The 16,874-nt window shown below is 48.3% G+C and overlaps 6 protein-coding genes across 6 annotated transcripts; 3 read left to right on the top strand and 3 right to left on the bottom strand.

Annotated features, from left to right (window-relative positions):
- Positions 1-1,628: 1,628 nt before the first annotated feature.
- Positions 1,629-2,044, bottom strand: PEX2_109450 (uncharacterized protein; the record flags this gene model as incomplete). The annotated part of the gene is made up of 2 exons (XM_016748211.1): positions 1,629-1,643; positions 1,694-2,044. 2 exons carry the CDS (start codon positions 2,042-2,044, stop codon positions 1,629-1,631), a joined length of 366 nt encoding a protein of 121 aa, XP_016595053.1.
- Positions 2,045-3,668: 1,624 nt separating this feature from the next.
- Positions 3,669-4,639, bottom strand: PEX2_109440 (Frag1/DRAM/Sfk1 family protein; the record flags this gene model as incomplete). The annotated part of the gene is made up of 5 exons (XM_016748210.1): positions 3,669-3,808; positions 3,871-4,076; positions 4,140-4,382; positions 4,450-4,531; positions 4,588-4,639. 5 exons carry the CDS (start codon positions 4,637-4,639, stop codon positions 3,669-3,671), a joined length of 723 nt encoding a protein of 240 aa, XP_016595052.1.
- Positions 4,640-7,674: 3,035 nt separating this feature from the next.
- Positions 7,675-11,012, top strand: PEX2_109430 (ubiquitin-protein ligase RMD5; the record flags this gene model as incomplete). The annotated part of the gene is made up of 8 exons (XM_016748209.1): positions 7,675-7,795; positions 7,862-7,989; positions 8,044-8,808; positions 8,862-9,003; positions 9,832-10,063; positions 10,147-10,548; positions 10,627-10,900; positions 10,959-11,012. 8 exons carry the CDS (start codon positions 7,675-7,677, stop codon positions 11,010-11,012), a joined length of 2,118 nt encoding a protein of 705 aa, XP_016595051.1.
- A 546-nt stretch (positions 11,013-11,558) lies between these two features.
- csn12 lies at positions 11,559-13,184 on the bottom strand (the record flags this gene model as incomplete). Its single annotated transcript, XM_016748208.1, has 6 exons — positions 11,559-11,645; positions 11,699-12,119; positions 12,167-12,228; positions 12,286-12,438; positions 12,493-12,565; positions 12,616-13,184. 6 exons carry the CDS (start codon positions 13,182-13,184, stop codon positions 11,559-11,561), a joined length of 1,365 nt encoding a protein of 454 aa, XP_016595050.1.
- Positions 13,185-13,926: 742 nt separating this feature from the next.
- Positions 13,927-14,585, top strand: PEX2_109410 (60S ribosomal protein eL20; the record flags this gene model as incomplete). The annotated part of the gene is made up of 3 exons (XM_016748207.1): positions 13,927-14,130; positions 14,189-14,365; positions 14,427-14,585. 3 exons carry the CDS (start codon positions 13,927-13,929, stop codon positions 14,583-14,585), a joined length of 540 nt encoding a protein of 179 aa, XP_016595049.1.
- An 858-nt stretch (positions 14,586-15,443) lies between these two features.
- Positions 15,444-16,567, top strand: PEX2_109400 (cytochrome b5 reductase family protein; the record flags this gene model as incomplete). The annotated part of the gene is made up of 4 exons (XM_016748206.1): positions 15,444-15,488; positions 15,547-15,814; positions 15,871-15,948; positions 15,999-16,567. The coding sequence occupies 4 exons, from the start codon at positions 15,444-15,446 to the stop codon at positions 16,565-16,567; spliced, it is 960 nt and encodes a 319-aa protein (XP_016595048.1).
- Positions 16,568-16,874: the final 307 nt, after the last annotated feature.

Below are 16,874 nucleotides of genomic sequence, written 5' to 3'. Positions count from 1 at the left end.
GTAAAATAGACGGTCTCCGTTGGACCTCCGTACCTAGACTAACCACAATAGTGCGTGGGAAGAAACCCCAGGCTTCCAAGGTTGTTCGGAATAAAGACAAGCTTTTGCCGAGGTTTAGGTGGATCCGGGGGCTAAGTAACCTCAGTGGCCACTTGTAGAGGTCGTAGTAAGAAGTGGAAGCTGAAAGGTGTTATTTTCAAGTTGTTATTCCGAGCCTATCTGCGTGCATTAGCGTAGTTCTCGCCCGGGCTGTTATGGCAGAATAAATCCTTCCCATCTGGCGAGCTCCGTCCCTTGCAATCAGCCTAATTTGGACGGTCTCCGGTTTGAATTCTGTTGCTTCATGGCGGTGACATGCGTTCAGGAAGATACTCTTTACTGATAACACCATATATGTAAAATTCGCAGCCACGACATGGTCTTCATTCGAATAACCGGGCAAATGGGAAATGCTCATATCTGCAACCTACCTCTGTAATTACAATGGATCTTTTAACACGTCTTTCGTCCGGTGCTGAGGACCGCAATCTTCATCCGCAAAACACGGACTCAAAGAGCAGACGGAAATAGCAGAACAAGATGGCTCAGAGGAAGTATCCTACGATATCGCCCTCCATTACTTCTACAAGTGGAACTTTAATGTGAAGGCTGATTGCTGATTACTCTGACTTGCAACCTAATTCTACGTTAACGGTGCTAGTGAAGTAAACAGTCTAGATTCAATTAGTTAGGACGGCCTACCTCAGACTAGTTCGGATATGTAGGCCACTATGCAATGTAATCTCCATTGTACAACGAATCTCCGTTGACCGCCATGATCCAGAAACCCCTTGATTTACCTGTCTCATATCCAACATGTCATATGTTGTTCCCTCTGATTCCATAGTTCCAATATCGGAGCTCTTACACCAAACATTTTCCGGTGCACATTGTTCTTGTTCCTTTAGATCTGTCAGTTTCCTGCACGAAGTTCCGGTAGTTAGCTAGAGCAACAAATTAGTCAGAGTAGGGGTTAATTATCATTACACCCCAAGACAGAGGCGTAGTGTACAGTATGATGGAAGACCACCAGATAATTGTGCTAGGGCCGATGTACTTGCTAAGCGCAATGGTGCTCTCCGAAAGGAAGAGAGGAACACAAAGAGAGAAGGAAGACATCACTCAGCACACCACCGCAATTGATTTTATCCCACTTGCGACCGTATAACCCGCAGCGTAGCGTATACTACCAAGCAAGAACGACCCATCATTTAGGACCACAGGGACGCGACCGCAGGAGAACAAGCTACCAATTACACTACCCACCCCACCTCATATCTGTTCGAGGTGGGATCGCGAATAGAATTGGTTGTTATCGCTGCTAAATGCCTAACAAAGCAGAAACCATAAGGCTCAGTATTCTTTAAATTTTTGAAATTACATCCTAACTCATCTACATCAACTACAGCATCGAGAATAAAGAGCCAATTTCGAATGCCATCACCAAGATACTCGACCAGCGAGATGGCAGACACGATTCATATTTCAAAATAAAGCTATGCCATGCTATGAGCCTATCAATTCAAAATGTTTCCTCCAAAGCTCTAGGATATCAACCTCTAATCACATCCACATCCACTTTGGACTATTTAACGTCCACCGTGCTAAAGAAACGTCAGCAAATGATTCACATAAACGAACGAGCTATACATACTCCTCCCTGAGGACCACCGGGACCGCCGTTTCCGCCGTGTCCGCCCTGGTGCTGTCCAGGGCCGCCAAAGCCTCCAGGACCGCCGGGGCCACCCTGAGGACCACCGAAGCCACCGGGGCCACCGGGGCCACCATGTTGCTGTCCCTGGAATCCACCCTGGGGTCCTCCGAATCCTCCAGGGCCTCCAGGACCACCCTGCTGCTGTCCCTGGAATCCACCCTGAGGTCCGCCAGGGCCGCCAGGGCCGCTAGGACCACCGTTATGTTGGGGACCACCGTGGGGTCCGCCGGGACCTTGCTGCTGGCCGTGGCCCTCGTGGTGCTTATCGTGGTGGTGACTGAAGAGACCCATGATTGATGATGGTATGAGGAAGTGGGGAGGTAATGGATTGATGATCAGTGAGATCAAGAGTGTATGAATGTGAGTATAATCTATGAAAGAAGAGGATGAAGAGGTCCCAGGGTGCCCTTTATAAAGACTGAGTGGCGTCACCAACGACGAAGCTAAACTAGTGCTCAGGTGCTATGAGCTGAACCTAATCCAAGATCGAGATGATGGCATCACTTACGACTGCGGGTGTGGAGTAGCAGAAGCTTGCCATTGGATCGAATTCCTCCGCCACTTGCTACTAGCATCGATCGATGAAGACGTAACCAAACCCTACGTTGTAGATCGATTCGCCATTCTGAGATTTGTTTGATTTGATTCCATCAGTGCGATATACATCTGAGTTCGGGTAGAATTCTATTTGGAATTGAGCTTGCAGCCCTTCAGTCTCAATGCCAACATAAACAGCCAAGCTTTGCAACGTAATCTTAGCATATGCTGATTATCCTGGGGCCTACAAATGGAGCGTCGATTGCCGCTCGGTCTTCCGCCGCTGGTCTTGGCATTAAGGCTATACGTCGGTGTGTACGTATGCTTCCCCACAGCTCCAGCCCTATCAACTATTTTATTGCCGAGATTCTTCCGCTAATGATTTTATGGGTTTGGAAAGTGCCAAGGCCGTGCTCGGAGCTAATTGCCGTTATTTTCAGGTCGAAGGTCGGGCGTAAGAATCATAAGCAGTGAGCGGAAAGTAGGGTTCGGACAGGGTATTTCGACAAGTCCACCGTACCAAAGGTCTCAAAGATATATATAGAAAAGTCTCCTATATAAAGTATGCTTTTTTGACTGCCTTCACATATATCTAAACAGGCATTCAAAAAGACTAACAAAGAAGATATCGTAATGTTATGAAAATACTTTGAAAAAAAAATAGGAGTATCCGATCATCGATAATGAATAAATTGGGACACGCCGGTGACACCAAATACTGAAACTAACTCAGGATTGAGCGATGTCACTTGCTCTCCTGTACCGAGGTCCACAACTGCCTCAAAGTCAACCAAAGCCACTTTCCCACTCATGCAGTGATAGAGAATGTTGTTGCCTGCCAGCATCCAGTAGTCGAATGGAGCGTCTAACTGTGAGCACTTGTGGCTTCTCAGCAAACGGCAGGCTGTTGCAGATATCAAATTACTGTTCTCCTAGAACCTTCTCCAGAAGAAGGATCTTGCCCTCAGGGAAATTTGCAGAGCAGGTGATATCACCAGAGAACGCAAGGCGAGTAAAGAATTCGAAGCTCTCAAAGGCTCTTGCACAAAGTATGCTTGTTTTACCACCTTCACATACTCTAAAAAAGAAGCTTGAAAAGACCAGCAAAAAAGACATCGCAAGGCCGCATAAGCGGCTGACTATTCTTGCGTCGAACAAAATAATTCCGAAGAGAACGAATTGGCAGATGTTGCTACCTTTTTGGAAGTTAATCAAGTATATTTTCAGATAGGAATTGACACAAATTGGAAAGAAAGTCTTGGTATTCGTGTCACGAGCTCTGAAATATATATATGTACATTTTAAAAAGGTCGCCAACCGAACCGACGCTATAAGTTACAGCCAAGCGCCTATACAAAAGAACCAATCAATTCACGAGCTAAGGAAGCAAGCCCGTGCCCAAGCCCGTGCTCATCTCAAGTTGTTGATAACCTTTTGGATTGTGGAGATTCCTTTGGGCGGACGGCATAAGATCGACGATCAAAGAAAGAATATACCCAGTGAAGACAAAGGCGATGACTGTGGAGCAAATTAGTACAATGTAAGGCAGTGGAGATATGGGGAAGCATATATATACTCACCCCATTCAAGAGTTGCTGCCGTGTTGTTCTGCTGGTAGTGGGTATGCTCGGTGATGCGGAAGACGATAATGAGGGCAAGTTCGACGACAATGAACGAGGATTTGATAACGAAGCTCGTCATGAGCATAGGCTGCCGTAGAGCATGTGCAATTCCAAGGTAGATATAATCCAAACACATCAAGGCCGCACTGAGTAGGAACCCCACACTGGGACTGTTAGTACATTGTAACACATGCATATCGGTCCTAAAGTCTTGGCGAGGGGCATACATAAAGATCGTCACGCAGACATCGTGCATGAAATGGTGAGCGATGTTATCCAAGACTGAGAGCATAATCAAGCCGATACTCCCGACGACTGTGAAAAAGAATGAACCATGCGTGCACGCTTTGCTGATGTATGACTTGTTTTGAACATGTCGGTAAAAAGAGAGGTTTAAAAGGAGGACTGTGGTGATAGATCCGATCATGAATAATGGCTTTAATTCCTGGGCTCCAATATCTGAAATGAATCTGGTCGAAGCCGTTAGTTGAAATCTTGGCATGATTCTGGGGATGACCGAAGGAGGCAAGTGCTCACGGGATATTCTGACCAGGCTTCATCAAGCCATATCTCGGTTCACCGATCACAGTCCAGTGTCCTAGCATAGTGAGTAGCATTGCTAAATCCAATGTTAGATCATTGTGCCTTGCGACCGTGGAAAATTGAAGATCTCACCTAGCCAGGTGGACGCGGCTACGGCCGGATAAACCCAGGATGGGGGTGACATTTTGGCGCGTGCGTATAGCTAAAGAGTGTGTTTTGGAGCAGCAGTCATAGTATTGTTATAGCGATTGTATCAAAGAGTGCGGGCTGGTGAAGTTGGATACCAGCCACACCTCTTTACTCGAGCAGTTGACAAAGAGAGAAAGTGATCCTTACGTTGGGAGTCAGGCAACGAGAGATTGTGCCTGTCGATCCCTGCTCCTCTGCCCCTATGACGATTGTCAGTTATGGTATGTGGGTCTATTAAGGAATTGGCAACCCCTTGATGATTGTTTCGTGTAAAAAGCGCATGTTTCGTATCCGTATATGTATGATAGCAGCGGACTCATTGTTTACAAATTTAGCACAAAGACTCCATGTATTAATGCCGCTTTCTTGAAAATTGGCAGGTAGATAATGAATTTGACATGCTTTGACTGAAGCTTGAGCGTTGAGTGAAAAATCCGATTGCTTGTTGATCCACCAATCTCCATCAAACATTGAATCGAGCAACGGGTTTACATATCCCCCGGTACCATTGGTGGGGGCCGGGGCTGGGGATTTGTTCGTCGACATTGGAAAAGTAAAAGATCTTGTACATCGTAGGAGTATGATACCCCAGGTGTGAAGGTTGAAGATATCCTTTCGTGCATGAACAAAAGTTGTATTCTCACACCCATCACCTGCAGTGTATTGAATTTGCATAAAAGATCAATGTGTGTTCCTTGGCAAGCCTCGGGGTCTGAAAGGCAAGCCATTTCGCCGGTCTCGAATCCAGGTGAGACCAGAATACCCGCGGCTTCCGTGACTGCGACCGTATGGAGTACCTGCAGCACAATTCCAGGTAATCCGTACCGATGCTAAAGGAGATTAATAAGCACGGAGTATGCACCTATCACTTTGATATTGGACGTATCAGGGGGTGGGGGCATATGCGAGGACACAGACGGAGTGGGGAGATGGAATCCAGGATGCTCCCCGAGGTCGATGCCGACAATGAGGCCTCTGGCTGGGACGCTGTTTCGACCTGGTTTGACTTGCTTCAACAGCATGGCAACCTCACGGTCGGAGAAGATAGGATTTGCTTTGCTCGTAGGGAATGCAGACTGTAGAGGTACCTAGACTGAAAGGTAGCTTGAAGGTGTTCTAATGATACGTCAGTGACTGTAATTCCATCACAGATTGGCGCCTAGATTGGAGCTCCATTGAAATGAAGGAGCAAGGCTTATTGATAGCGTGGTATTTGACTCTGTGCACCAATTCATTGGCAACTATGCATGCACCGGCTTGGATTTGCCAAATGAAGGTGGATGATGCAACCACAAGGGATAGATAGACCCCCTGAGACATTCTCCAGCTCAGACCTCAGGTATATTGCATCAGTGGGGCAGCTTTGAAACACACACTACCCTTACAATATGAAATTGTATGTGAAAAGGGAGTGGCGAGAAGGCTATTAAGTACAAGCGACCGAAAATAAACGTAACCTCAACGACAGCGAGGTACGAAGGGGAGAAATGATCGTACCAAAAAGGATCTGAGATCTGGACCGCCAAGGGGCAGGAAAACTTTTCGGACGCGACCGACCGAGGCACGCGACAGTCAATCATAACACCCACCTGGGCAAGGACATAAACAGAAATATATTTCTATGTGAAAAACTCTTCGCAATCTACCAGGAATGTATCTATCTTCTAAGGATCTCTTCTCTAAGAGCCACCAACATGGGCAACAAGTAGTGAAAAGACTCAAGATACTTGAGGGTTACCAAGGTCTCCCATCAAAGAATCAAATTCAACTCGAGGACTCAAGAGCCAAGGAGTTGAGGCAATTTGGTTTCAAAAATTCCCAAGCGTGCGATGAGGCTCGCTTGAAGTAGTCAATTTGGTAGTTTTCAACTAGCAAAAACACGATCTCGGATGTCTCCTCACTGATACGTGTAAAACCCGTGCACTAGGATGAAGAAGAAAAAAAAAAAGAGAAGGAAGCTGGGGGGACGGACCAGGTATTTATATTTCTCCCCTGGCTTAAGGCAGCCAGCAAGGAAGGTGGGTGACGATCCGGATTAAGGATATCCCGGTGAGTTATAGATTAGACCAATTAAGTTGTGTGTCGGATAATTATTAATCCATGTATCAGAGTTAACCTCGGAGAAGAGTTGATCCGTAGACCGGGAAAAAGTGCATCGGAGGATCTTTATTCCGTGATGTGAAGTTAGTTCATCCATGCTACCTCATATTCAACTCATTTTAACCAATTAAATGCCTTGCCGATGTATCCTCACCTCCCAGAAAGTGGCTCTACGAGAGTAGAGGTAGAGTGATATTAAGGACCTTGCTTAGAGGTTAAATTAGTATGTTAACCGGAACTACTACATGTTGCATACATATAAGGTCGACTTGAACAAAAAGCGGATAAATGGCGGATAAATCGACATGGACCGGAACAGATTTGGAAGGCGGTACAAGAAGCCAAAAATCAGAAAGCCTGGTGAGCAGGTTACAGGGAACGCTTGAAAAAGCTACGATATGGATATACAAAATAGGGAGGGTTTAATGAGTTTCTTCACCAGGACTTTAGCCCTAGAATAGAAAGCACCCATAAGACATTTACTATCTACGGAGTGTAGACTCAAAGAGTGTGAGTAATGTCAAACTATGGTGTTAAAGCGAGAGTGAAAATGGACATGACATTTCACATCCATGCAACGAGTGTATGGTTATATGGCCCAAAAAATACGACTGCTGACCCGCCATGCCCTACTTTGTAGTGCGCCATCATCACTCGCCATACATCCGGATAGAGGGGTGAATCACGTGGAAAATCACCCGGAACAACTTGTCTCTCTGTTTGATTTCGACCGGTTTCCTCTCATTATCATCTTCTTTATAGTGGCCTTTATTTGAGGCAAATATTCCAAGAGATACCTCAATATATTATATATCGAATCCAAGTTGGAAGGCGCCGAGATAAAAGAGCTCTTATCTGAAGTTCTCCACATGGCGAGACTCGGTAACCTCGCCAGTCACCTCCGAGCCTGTCAACCGAAGCCCATCTGCAATGGAAGCAGTGCAGAAAGAACACAGCCGACTCGTCAAGAGGACTGAAGGCGCTCAAGGCATCAAGAATGTTCAGTCTGTGATTGATTCACTGCAGTCTGCTCGTGATGCCATAGCTGCTGGTTGGTAGCCGTGAACGTGCCCCCGCTAGGTTCCCCAACTGACGACACCGATCTCTCCCCAAATAGATCCATCCGCTGCCTCTGCCACTCTAGCCAACCTTCAGAGCTCGGTTAAATCTTCCTTTGACTCTATCAACGACAGTTTGAAAGAGACTCACAGTGGCCTTAACAAGTACACCAAATCTCTAGATAAGGTATTGAGAATGCTGACCATCCATGTGTTGCTACTAATCTAACATCGGGATCAGCTTTTCAAAGATCGACCGCTTCCTGGCACCGACGACGATGGCCTCTCTACATACGATAACCTGATCAACCGCGCCATCGCCATGCATCTCCTTCGCGAAGGCCAGTTTGGCGTGGCCGCCACTTTCCTTTCCGAGATTACCGACCAGAAGACAATGTATCCAGTCTCCCAGAATGGGAATGGACCGACCAATGCGCCCGCCAGCCTGCTCGATATCGACGAAGTCCCTTCGACCGAGATCCGGAAACAATTCGCCTCAATGTACTACATCCTACAACAGCTGCAAGAGAACAGGAACTTATTGCCTGCAATCGAATGGTCGAGGGAAAACCGAGAGGCGCTGGAAGCCCGAGGCAGCAACCTCGAATTCGAGCTCTGTCGACTACAGTATGTATGGCTGTACCATGGCGGAGCGAACGGCCAGGGAACCGCAAGCGGATGGCTAGCTGCGCTCGAGTATGCACGGCAGGAGTTCCATGTCTTTGTGCCTCGATATTTGAGAGAAGTCCAGCAGCTAGTCGGAGCAATGGCGTACTCGCCCAACCTCGGCGGATCACCATATGCGGCTCTCTTCAACAACAGCTCGGCATGGGATGACGTAGCTCACTTCTTCACTCGCGAGTTCTGTTCGTTGCTGGGCCTATCGGCGGACTCGCCACTGTACATCGCTGCTACGGCGGGCGCGATCGCTCTACCGACACTATTGAAGCTACAGACGATTATGAAGTCGAAGCGGACGGAGTGGACATCCGACAACGAGCTTCCGGTGAGAAAGCTGCTACTCTGTGTGCAAATAAACGCTAATATTTGTATTTCCAGGTCGAAATACCCCTCCCTCCCCAATATCTCTTCCACTCCATCTTTGTCTGTCCGGTGTCTAAGGAGCAGGCGACCGATGAGAACCCTCCTATGATGATGCCATGTGGACATGTCATTGCGCAGGAATCGTTGAAACGCCTGGGTAAGGGTAATCGGTTCAAATGCCCGTATTGTCCCAGCGAAAGCCACCCCAAGGAAGCCAGGAAAGTATTCCTATGATGTAGGTCTTCTCTTTCCATCACTTTCTTTTTCTTTCTTTGTCCCCATATCTCTGGGTATTTTCTTCCCATGGCGATAGGACGGGTAACTTCGGGAACACCGGGTCTTGTCAAGGGCGTTTAGCGTCGGCGTTCAGGGGCTCATCTGTTGGGACATTGCAATGCAGGTCCATTTCAAAGCTGTACGGAGCACTTCAATTTATTTCAAACCTGACATTCGAACGTAACCAAGTTCAAAGGTAAACTAACAACCTCACCATTCCAAGGCTGTTGCCGAATGAACGTATCAATTCCAACAAAGACAGAAGATCAGAATTTGCCTCGATGCGAAACAATAATCCACCGCAATCCACAACCATTTCCCAAATAGGAAATCGTAATCTCCTTTGTCTCAATGGCCACGTCTGATTGGCTACATCGAGGCCCGTGACCACGCGCCAATTTGGCGACTCGAAAAAACCCCTTTACGCGGTCGAAACTAGTTGTGACGCGTCTTTCGCTGAGCTCTACCCCTCTACGCAGGCTAATTGGAGCTATCCAGTAGATCATCCGTATACAAACCGTCCCAAGTCCTGTAATCTCCACCCAGTACAATATAAAGTACGATGTGACTTGTCTCCGTAACAAACGGAAGCTTGCAGTCCTCTCTCTGTCTTTTATAAATAGCACCCCATCTGCCCCCCTGAATCCATCCACGGCTGTCTCTATATTCTCCTCAAATCCCATCTCCTATCCATACCATAATATAATAGCAATGCTGTCCAAAAGAACACCAGAGAGTCCAATTCCTGGCCGGTATCGCGCGACAAAGGCTTCGGCTTTCACGCTGCAGTCGCGCAGAATTCCTCGCGAGAGAACAAGAGACCGAGCGCCCAAAGACAAAGAGCGAGATAGCTCTGGCTCTGGCTCCGGCTCTGGCTCGATTGGCAGTAAGACTCGACGAGCCGAGCAGCGTCGAAGATTCGATAAACCCCCAGATGTAACGTAAGTCTTGCCTACAACATGTATCTCCATCTGCATCTCATCATCTACACCAATCCATAAACCCAACCACTAACCCTATCTAGAACACCCCCAACAAGCCCAGTAGTAATGCTCCGCGTGGGTCCCGAAAAGCGCCTCTTCGCCGCCCACGAAGCCGTTCTCCGCACATCCCCCTTCTTCGCCGCGCACTGCAAAGCCCAAACACCCAACCCGAATGCGCCACGGCCCAGACTCGCCCAACAACCACTAAGCAAGCGCATCGACCTCCCAGAAGAGCAAGCCGAAGTCCTCTCCTGCGTCCTCGAGTACCTCTACAAGGGCGACTACTACCCGCGTCTGCGACACAATAGTCGAACGCAGACATGGCAGCTGGAGGACGCCGATGCGGGCGTTGGTGCTGGCGCTAGTGGTGAACTGGGACAGGCGACAGCGACGGTGTTTCACCATCGGGCGCGGGGGGTTATATTGCGGGATACGGCTATTTAGTAAGTGATTCCCCTCTTTTCTTGGTCTTTTACTCGGTTATGAATGTGTGTATACTAACACATGTATGTTTTGTGCAGCTGCGCAGCGGAAAAATACAACCTCCCCCATCTCCAGCGTCTCGCGCTGCGCAAGCAGGGTCTACACACGGGCATCCAGTGTAGCACGATCCTTGCGAGTGCCCGGTTCGCGTATGCCAATACGCCGGATACGGAGTCGAAGCTGCGGGCGCATTATCTTGCACTGATTGTGCGGTCGAGGAGCACGTTTATGCGTAGTGGGACTATGCAGGCGGAGATGGAGCGTGGAGGGAAGTTGTTCTTTGATCTCTTTGTTGCTTTGTGTAATCATATGGTGAGTTTACTGCTCTTGGGTATTGGGGAGGCATGAGGTGCTAATGGTTTGCGATTAGGATGACTATACTGGTCAATCGGTTGAGAGTTCGGCTGTTACGACTCACTGTTAGGGATGTGTGGGATTATGGGATTAGGTGGTATGTTGGTTTGCTTTTGACTATTGCGAGGTTTGTATTCTATATCGCTGCTGGGAGTGTTTTATACCCGTGTACTACTATGTTTCAATATCTACATAATGGAGAGAATGTTTAAAGGTTTACTTCTCGAAGTAATGGATTCGTAAGTTCGTAAAGATAGGGTCTATATAGTCTAGCTAGCCCAATTCTGATTTATCTCATGTATCAGGCAAGCGTAGACTGGATCCATGGATGACACTGTTGAAGCTGGCGCTTCGATCCGAGCAATGACCAAGTATCATGCTACTGGTATGCAATGTGTATCGCGTCAGGCCAAAATTCTTCGGCAGTGGCGTTGCTTGATCAGCCTGGGTATCCTGGTGTGTCGAATGATATGGCTGTATGGATGTAAGTAATAGGCAGATGCATACCTGACGACTATGAAGGTGCTAGCAATCAACGAGGTAGTTGTCGATGGGCATTAGACGAAATGGGGTTCAAACACATTGTAGTGCATTGTATTGCCACCAAGAAGAGTCTTTAGACACCTGTGCCCGGGAAAGCGCTACCTCCCTTGCTCAAAACGATGATGCCTCGATCACGCGCAATGTATCCTTTCATGAGTCCCTGGAGCGGCATGTCAGTAAACACTTACGGATTGACCATTCTTGTCAGCCTACCTTGTAGATGAGGTTGGAGAGTAAACACTCCACTTCATCAATATCGATGCGCGATCGGCCACTCGTAGAAGTACCCACACGGAGAGCTGCCGCAAACTCATTGACGTGGACACGGGTACGTCGAACAGGAGATTGACCCTCCTTAGGTTCGTCAAAACCACCAGCGAGGAAAACTTTGCGGAACAGGTTGCGCAAGGCAATGTCGCGTCCACGCTCTAACGGCAGGTAGATACGTCTCTTGACAAACTCTGCCTCGCCGTCAGACATGGCCTGGTCGAACCCGACCAAGTCACCCTTTCGGATGCAGTTTGACAGAGACCGGAAAAGCTTCTCGAGGCGTGGGAATGGCGCAAGGAGCTCCTTGCTGGGGAGTGTATGTGTGGTCACGAGGTGACAGGGAATAAGGTAGGTCAGAATCAATCTACTAGTGGTTAGTGGAAGCTTGTCTGTGGCTGGAGGGCTACTAACTCGCGATTCTTGATTGCATCTCGATGGCACATCTTCCAAGCCCATGTCAAGTGTTCTTCGGCCTATAGAGCAAATCATTAGTCCCGGTAATAGTCCATGAACACAGATCTTGGTAATACCTCAGTATAATTCTCATCCAAGAAGTGGATGACCCCAACGTAATATTCAAACGTGACAATGTGGGATTTGGGGAAAGCTTCGGGAGGGGGAAGATCGGCCGACGAGGCTTTGATGGCACGGAGCAAGTTTTTGGTAAGGCCGACAGAGTTGATCTAAAGGGGAGAGATTAGCATTGCGCTAGCGACAATGAGGTCGACATTTGGTACCTTGAAATATGTCTTGAATAGGAGATTGGTCATGTTGTAGATCCCCCACTTGCGGGACTCTTCAAGTGGTGCTCTGGGTCTGGTCAGCAATGGAACAACTCATTGAATCAACCACATCCTTACCTATCACTCAGGCACAGAGTGAACATCCGGTTGATGACCCGAGCAGCCTCCTCCAAGTTCGCATTCTTCTCAACATCAGCTGCGATGTCATCCTGGAATCCAAACCCAGCGGAGCCTTGGGAAGCCGCTTCGAGATCGGCATTGATCGCAAAAGTACGCAAGTACTTCCCGACTGTGTACAAGCATGGCAATGTCCAAGCCGGAATACCGGCAGAGCCCGAGTATCCTCTGATAAGGGCGTTGGCGACCTTTTTCCAAGCATTGAAAACCGTAATGACGCTAGCACCAGGGAGGCGATCTTCACACTGAAGTATTTCGCCTATAGCTTCCCAGTAAACAACAAAGATGTCAACCCAGGCAGCCTGTTCGGCCTTTGGTAATTTCAGACTTTTCCCGTGGAAGAGAGCATAGCTGAGATCCTTGGATAGGTATTCGGCATTTGAGAACCGGTAGAATTCACGCAGCCGATTGCGATCTTCGGGCGGCGCGATCGGGGTGAGCACTGCAGCTAATTCCGGGCCGGACCCGTTGAGGTATGCGTTCTTGAACGCGGGTGCGAGAGAAGCCATGGTGAACTGCGCTCTAGCGAGGAAGCGCGTGTATTAAATTGATTGGCAAGTTATCGGTTGAAAAGAAGCATTCGAGGTGGGGTAAGGGTTGAGATCCGACCCGACAAAGACAAACAAGTGAGGAACGCCATACTTTTGGAGAAGACATGTGGGGAAGGAGAGGCGATGTGGCTGGTGACTTGTGGCGGAACGATAGTGGCGCAGTAACATTACTAAATGGGACTAGTGCAGAACGGAATGCCTCCACTCGCTTAGGGCAAGGGCGGCAACCCTAAGCACAATTGGAACCTCACAATTCTCATTTTCCATCGACGGCACACTAACGACTCATCCACCACAGCGACAATCACAGTGAGTACCTACCATTCGATTTTTATCGGAGATTTATACTAACAACAAACTCTTCCAGATGGGTGAGTGATTTCTATTCCCTTCCCGATACCCCAGGACTTTTTTCGAGACAACGGTGCGCGCATATGCTTGGAGGAAATTCGAGACGCAAAGACCCCGACAACATCGACATGAGACAATCACAGAAGAGGAGGACGCAATGGCAAATCGACGTCGCTTGGAATTGTTTATGAAGGAACGCACAACGCTGTCGATAAGGGCTACGCATGGTTGAATCTCGAATTTTTTTTCAATATCCACAAAGTCTTCTCGAATTCTCGCCAATTTGCATCGCGCACCGTTTCATCCCTCGAACTGAACAGCTGGACAATTGGAATATCCACTACAAACAATGACTGACGGATTCCCAGGGCGTCTTACTGAGTACCAGGTCATCGGGCGTCACCTGCCCAACGAGGCGAACCCCACGCCCAAGCTGTACCGCATGCGTATCTTTGCGCCCAACACTGTTGTGGCCAAGTCTCGCTTCTGGTACTTCATGGCCCAGCTCCGTAAGCTCAAGAAGGCCAACGGCGAGATCGTTTCCCTGAACGTGGTATGTTGGGATTGAAATATCCGAAGATATGGAATGGTGCTCATCCTTTTGTGTCTAGATCGAGGAGAAGCGCCCTCTCAAGGTCAAGAACTTCGGTATCTGGATCCGCTACGACTCGCGCTCCGGTACCCACAACATGTACAAGGAGTTCCGTGAGATGAGCCGCACCGACGCTGTTGAGGCCCTCTACCAGGACATGGCTGCCCGTCACCGCTCCCGTTTCGGTTCCATCCACGTATGTTACGCTACTCGAAGCCTTCGATAATGACCATATTCTAATTGTTATTTCCCTGCAGATCCTCAAGGTTGTTGAGATCGAGAACAACGACAGCATCCGCCGCCCCTACATCAAGCAGCTCCTCCAGAAGGACCTCAAGTTCCCCCTGCCCCACCGCGCCGGTGCCAAGGTTGGCAAGAAGGTCTTCGCCTACTCCCGCCCCTCTACCTTTGCTTAAATGTGACGTTCTGGGTGTTGGGTTTGGAGTGTGTGGATGAATGACTGTTTATGGCCATAGCATGCATGAAAGATGGTCGCGTGGAAACCACCGCCCTTCACAGGCGAGATGGTTGGATGTCTCTAGTTCCCCGTATGGTGGCATCTTAGGTTATATTGAAAAAATCATCGGGTTTCTTGAATTATTCGAGTTCCAGTAGGACAATGGGCATACATGGAGAGTAGGGTGATTTGATAAGTGATAAGGCATATCTCTTACCAGAGATATATCAACCTGGAATAATGGGCTGTTGGCCTTCTGATTTCTTTCAAGTCAGCCTATTCACAATGGGTCGTATACATATGTACAGATGTACACAAGGTAGTTGCAAACCCCTACCTGTTGGCCATATATTTCATCGCAAATTACATACATATTGATCCATGGCAAGTATCATATCAAATAGTAATCGATTCTTTCTTCCGCTATACATTACAATTTCAATTCCGACTGAGTTAGTGTCAGATGTCGGAGTTTCTTTAGCCGCAACCGAGACCGAATCTTGATGCCTTGTAGATCAGGCATTAACCAGTTCCGTATCCGTACTCCTGTTCAGCCGTCATTCTAGCTGCATGTGTTTATTTTGGCCTGTCAAGAATAGAGGCTGAGACATCTTGACTATCTTTTACTCAAATAGTCATTACCTCCGGAAGATATTGTTGTATCCTTCGAAATCCTGTCAGGAAGGAGCTGGCTGGGCGTCCGTTTTCGCTTTCGTGATCGCATATGTAATCCGATTTATTCGGGCCTGCGGGATCTTGACCTTCCAACATTTCCAGCTTACCTTCATAAACTCATTCCCCTCAATTCATCGCAATCATGTTTGCTCGTCAATCTTTCCGTTGTGCGCAGCCCTTGAAACAGGTTCGTTGGAATAGGTCCCTGTTTCTGTTTCGAACAATACTAAAATCCACTCAATCAGAGCTTGCGCAATTACTCTGCTGAGGCTGCTCCCAAGAAGTCCAACCTAACCCCTATCTACGTTGGTGTCGGCCTCGCCGGTCTTGGAGCTGGTATTTATCGCTATAGCACCACCGCGGCTGCTGAGCCCAAGGAACGCCCCAAGGTCTTCAACGGCGATGGCTGGGTGGACCTCAAGCTGTCCAGCATTGAAGATCTGAGCCACAACACCAAGCGTCTTCGCTTTGAGTACGATGATAAGGAGGCTGTATCTGGCCTTCCTGTTACCTGTGAGTAATCTGTCTCTCCGAGGATGGTTGTCAATCAATTACTAACAGGCATATAGCTGCTCTCTTGACCCGTTTCAAGCCCGAGGGTGCTGAGAAGAACATCCTCCGCCCCTACACCCCCACCAGTGATGAGGGTAGGATTAACATGGACCCGACTTGGTTTTCATTTGCTAACACATAGCAGATATTCCTGGCTACCTCGAGCTCGTCGTCAAGTCCTACCCCGGCGGCCGCATGTCTGAGCACATGCACTCCATGAAAATTGACGAGCGTCTATCATTCAAGGGACCTCTTCCCAAATACCCCTGGGAGGCCAACAAGCACGACCACGTCTGCCTGATTGCCGGCGGTACTGGTATCACCCCGATGTACCAGCTCGCCCGTGAAATCTTCAAGAACCCCGAGGACAAGACCAAGGTCACTCTGGTCTTCGGCAATGTCACCGAGCAGGACATCATCCTGAAGAAGGAGCTGTCGGATTTGGAGAACACCTACCCCCAGCGCTTCCGTGCCTTCTACGTCCTGAGCAACCCCCCGGCGGAGTGGGCCGGTGGCAAGGGTTACATCAGCAAGGAGCTGCTGAAGACTGTCCTGCCAGAGCCCAAGGAGGAGAACATCAAGCTCTTCGTCTGTGGTCCTCCCCCCATGTACAATGCCATCTCCGGTAACAAGATCAGCCCCAAGGACCAGGGTGAGCTCACTGGTATCTTGAAGGATCTGGGTTACAACAAGGAACAGGTCTTCAAGTTCTAAAGTAACTAGAGTATGTCGTTAGTTAGATATGCGGCGGGATAGCCATGTACATTGGTGCATCTTGTTTTGAGCGTGTTGCTGCGGGCATCATTTGATTGAAGAAATACATTCTATCTCCAAATATATAATCAGGTGTATCTAGTAGTTGTACTTATCTTAGCATTGTGGAAAGTATGGGATGAACTTAATATTTATAAAAAAGCGTGGGAATTGTATTGAAGGTGGGAAGGGTGGTAGATATATATGTGCATACCCACTGGGAGTCTCTACAATATATGTATGATAACCAATAAAAATGGCCTCAAAT

The sequence above is a fragment of the Penicillium expansum genome, assembly GCF_000769745.1.
Source record: "Penicillium expansum strain MD-8 chromosome Unknown contig377, whole genome shotgun sequence".
In the NCBI taxonomy this organism is placed as follows: Eukaryota; Fungi; Ascomycota; class Eurotiomycetes; order Eurotiales; family Aspergillaceae; genus Penicillium; species Penicillium expansum.
This window is presented reverse-complemented; position numbering and strand designations above follow the sequence as displayed.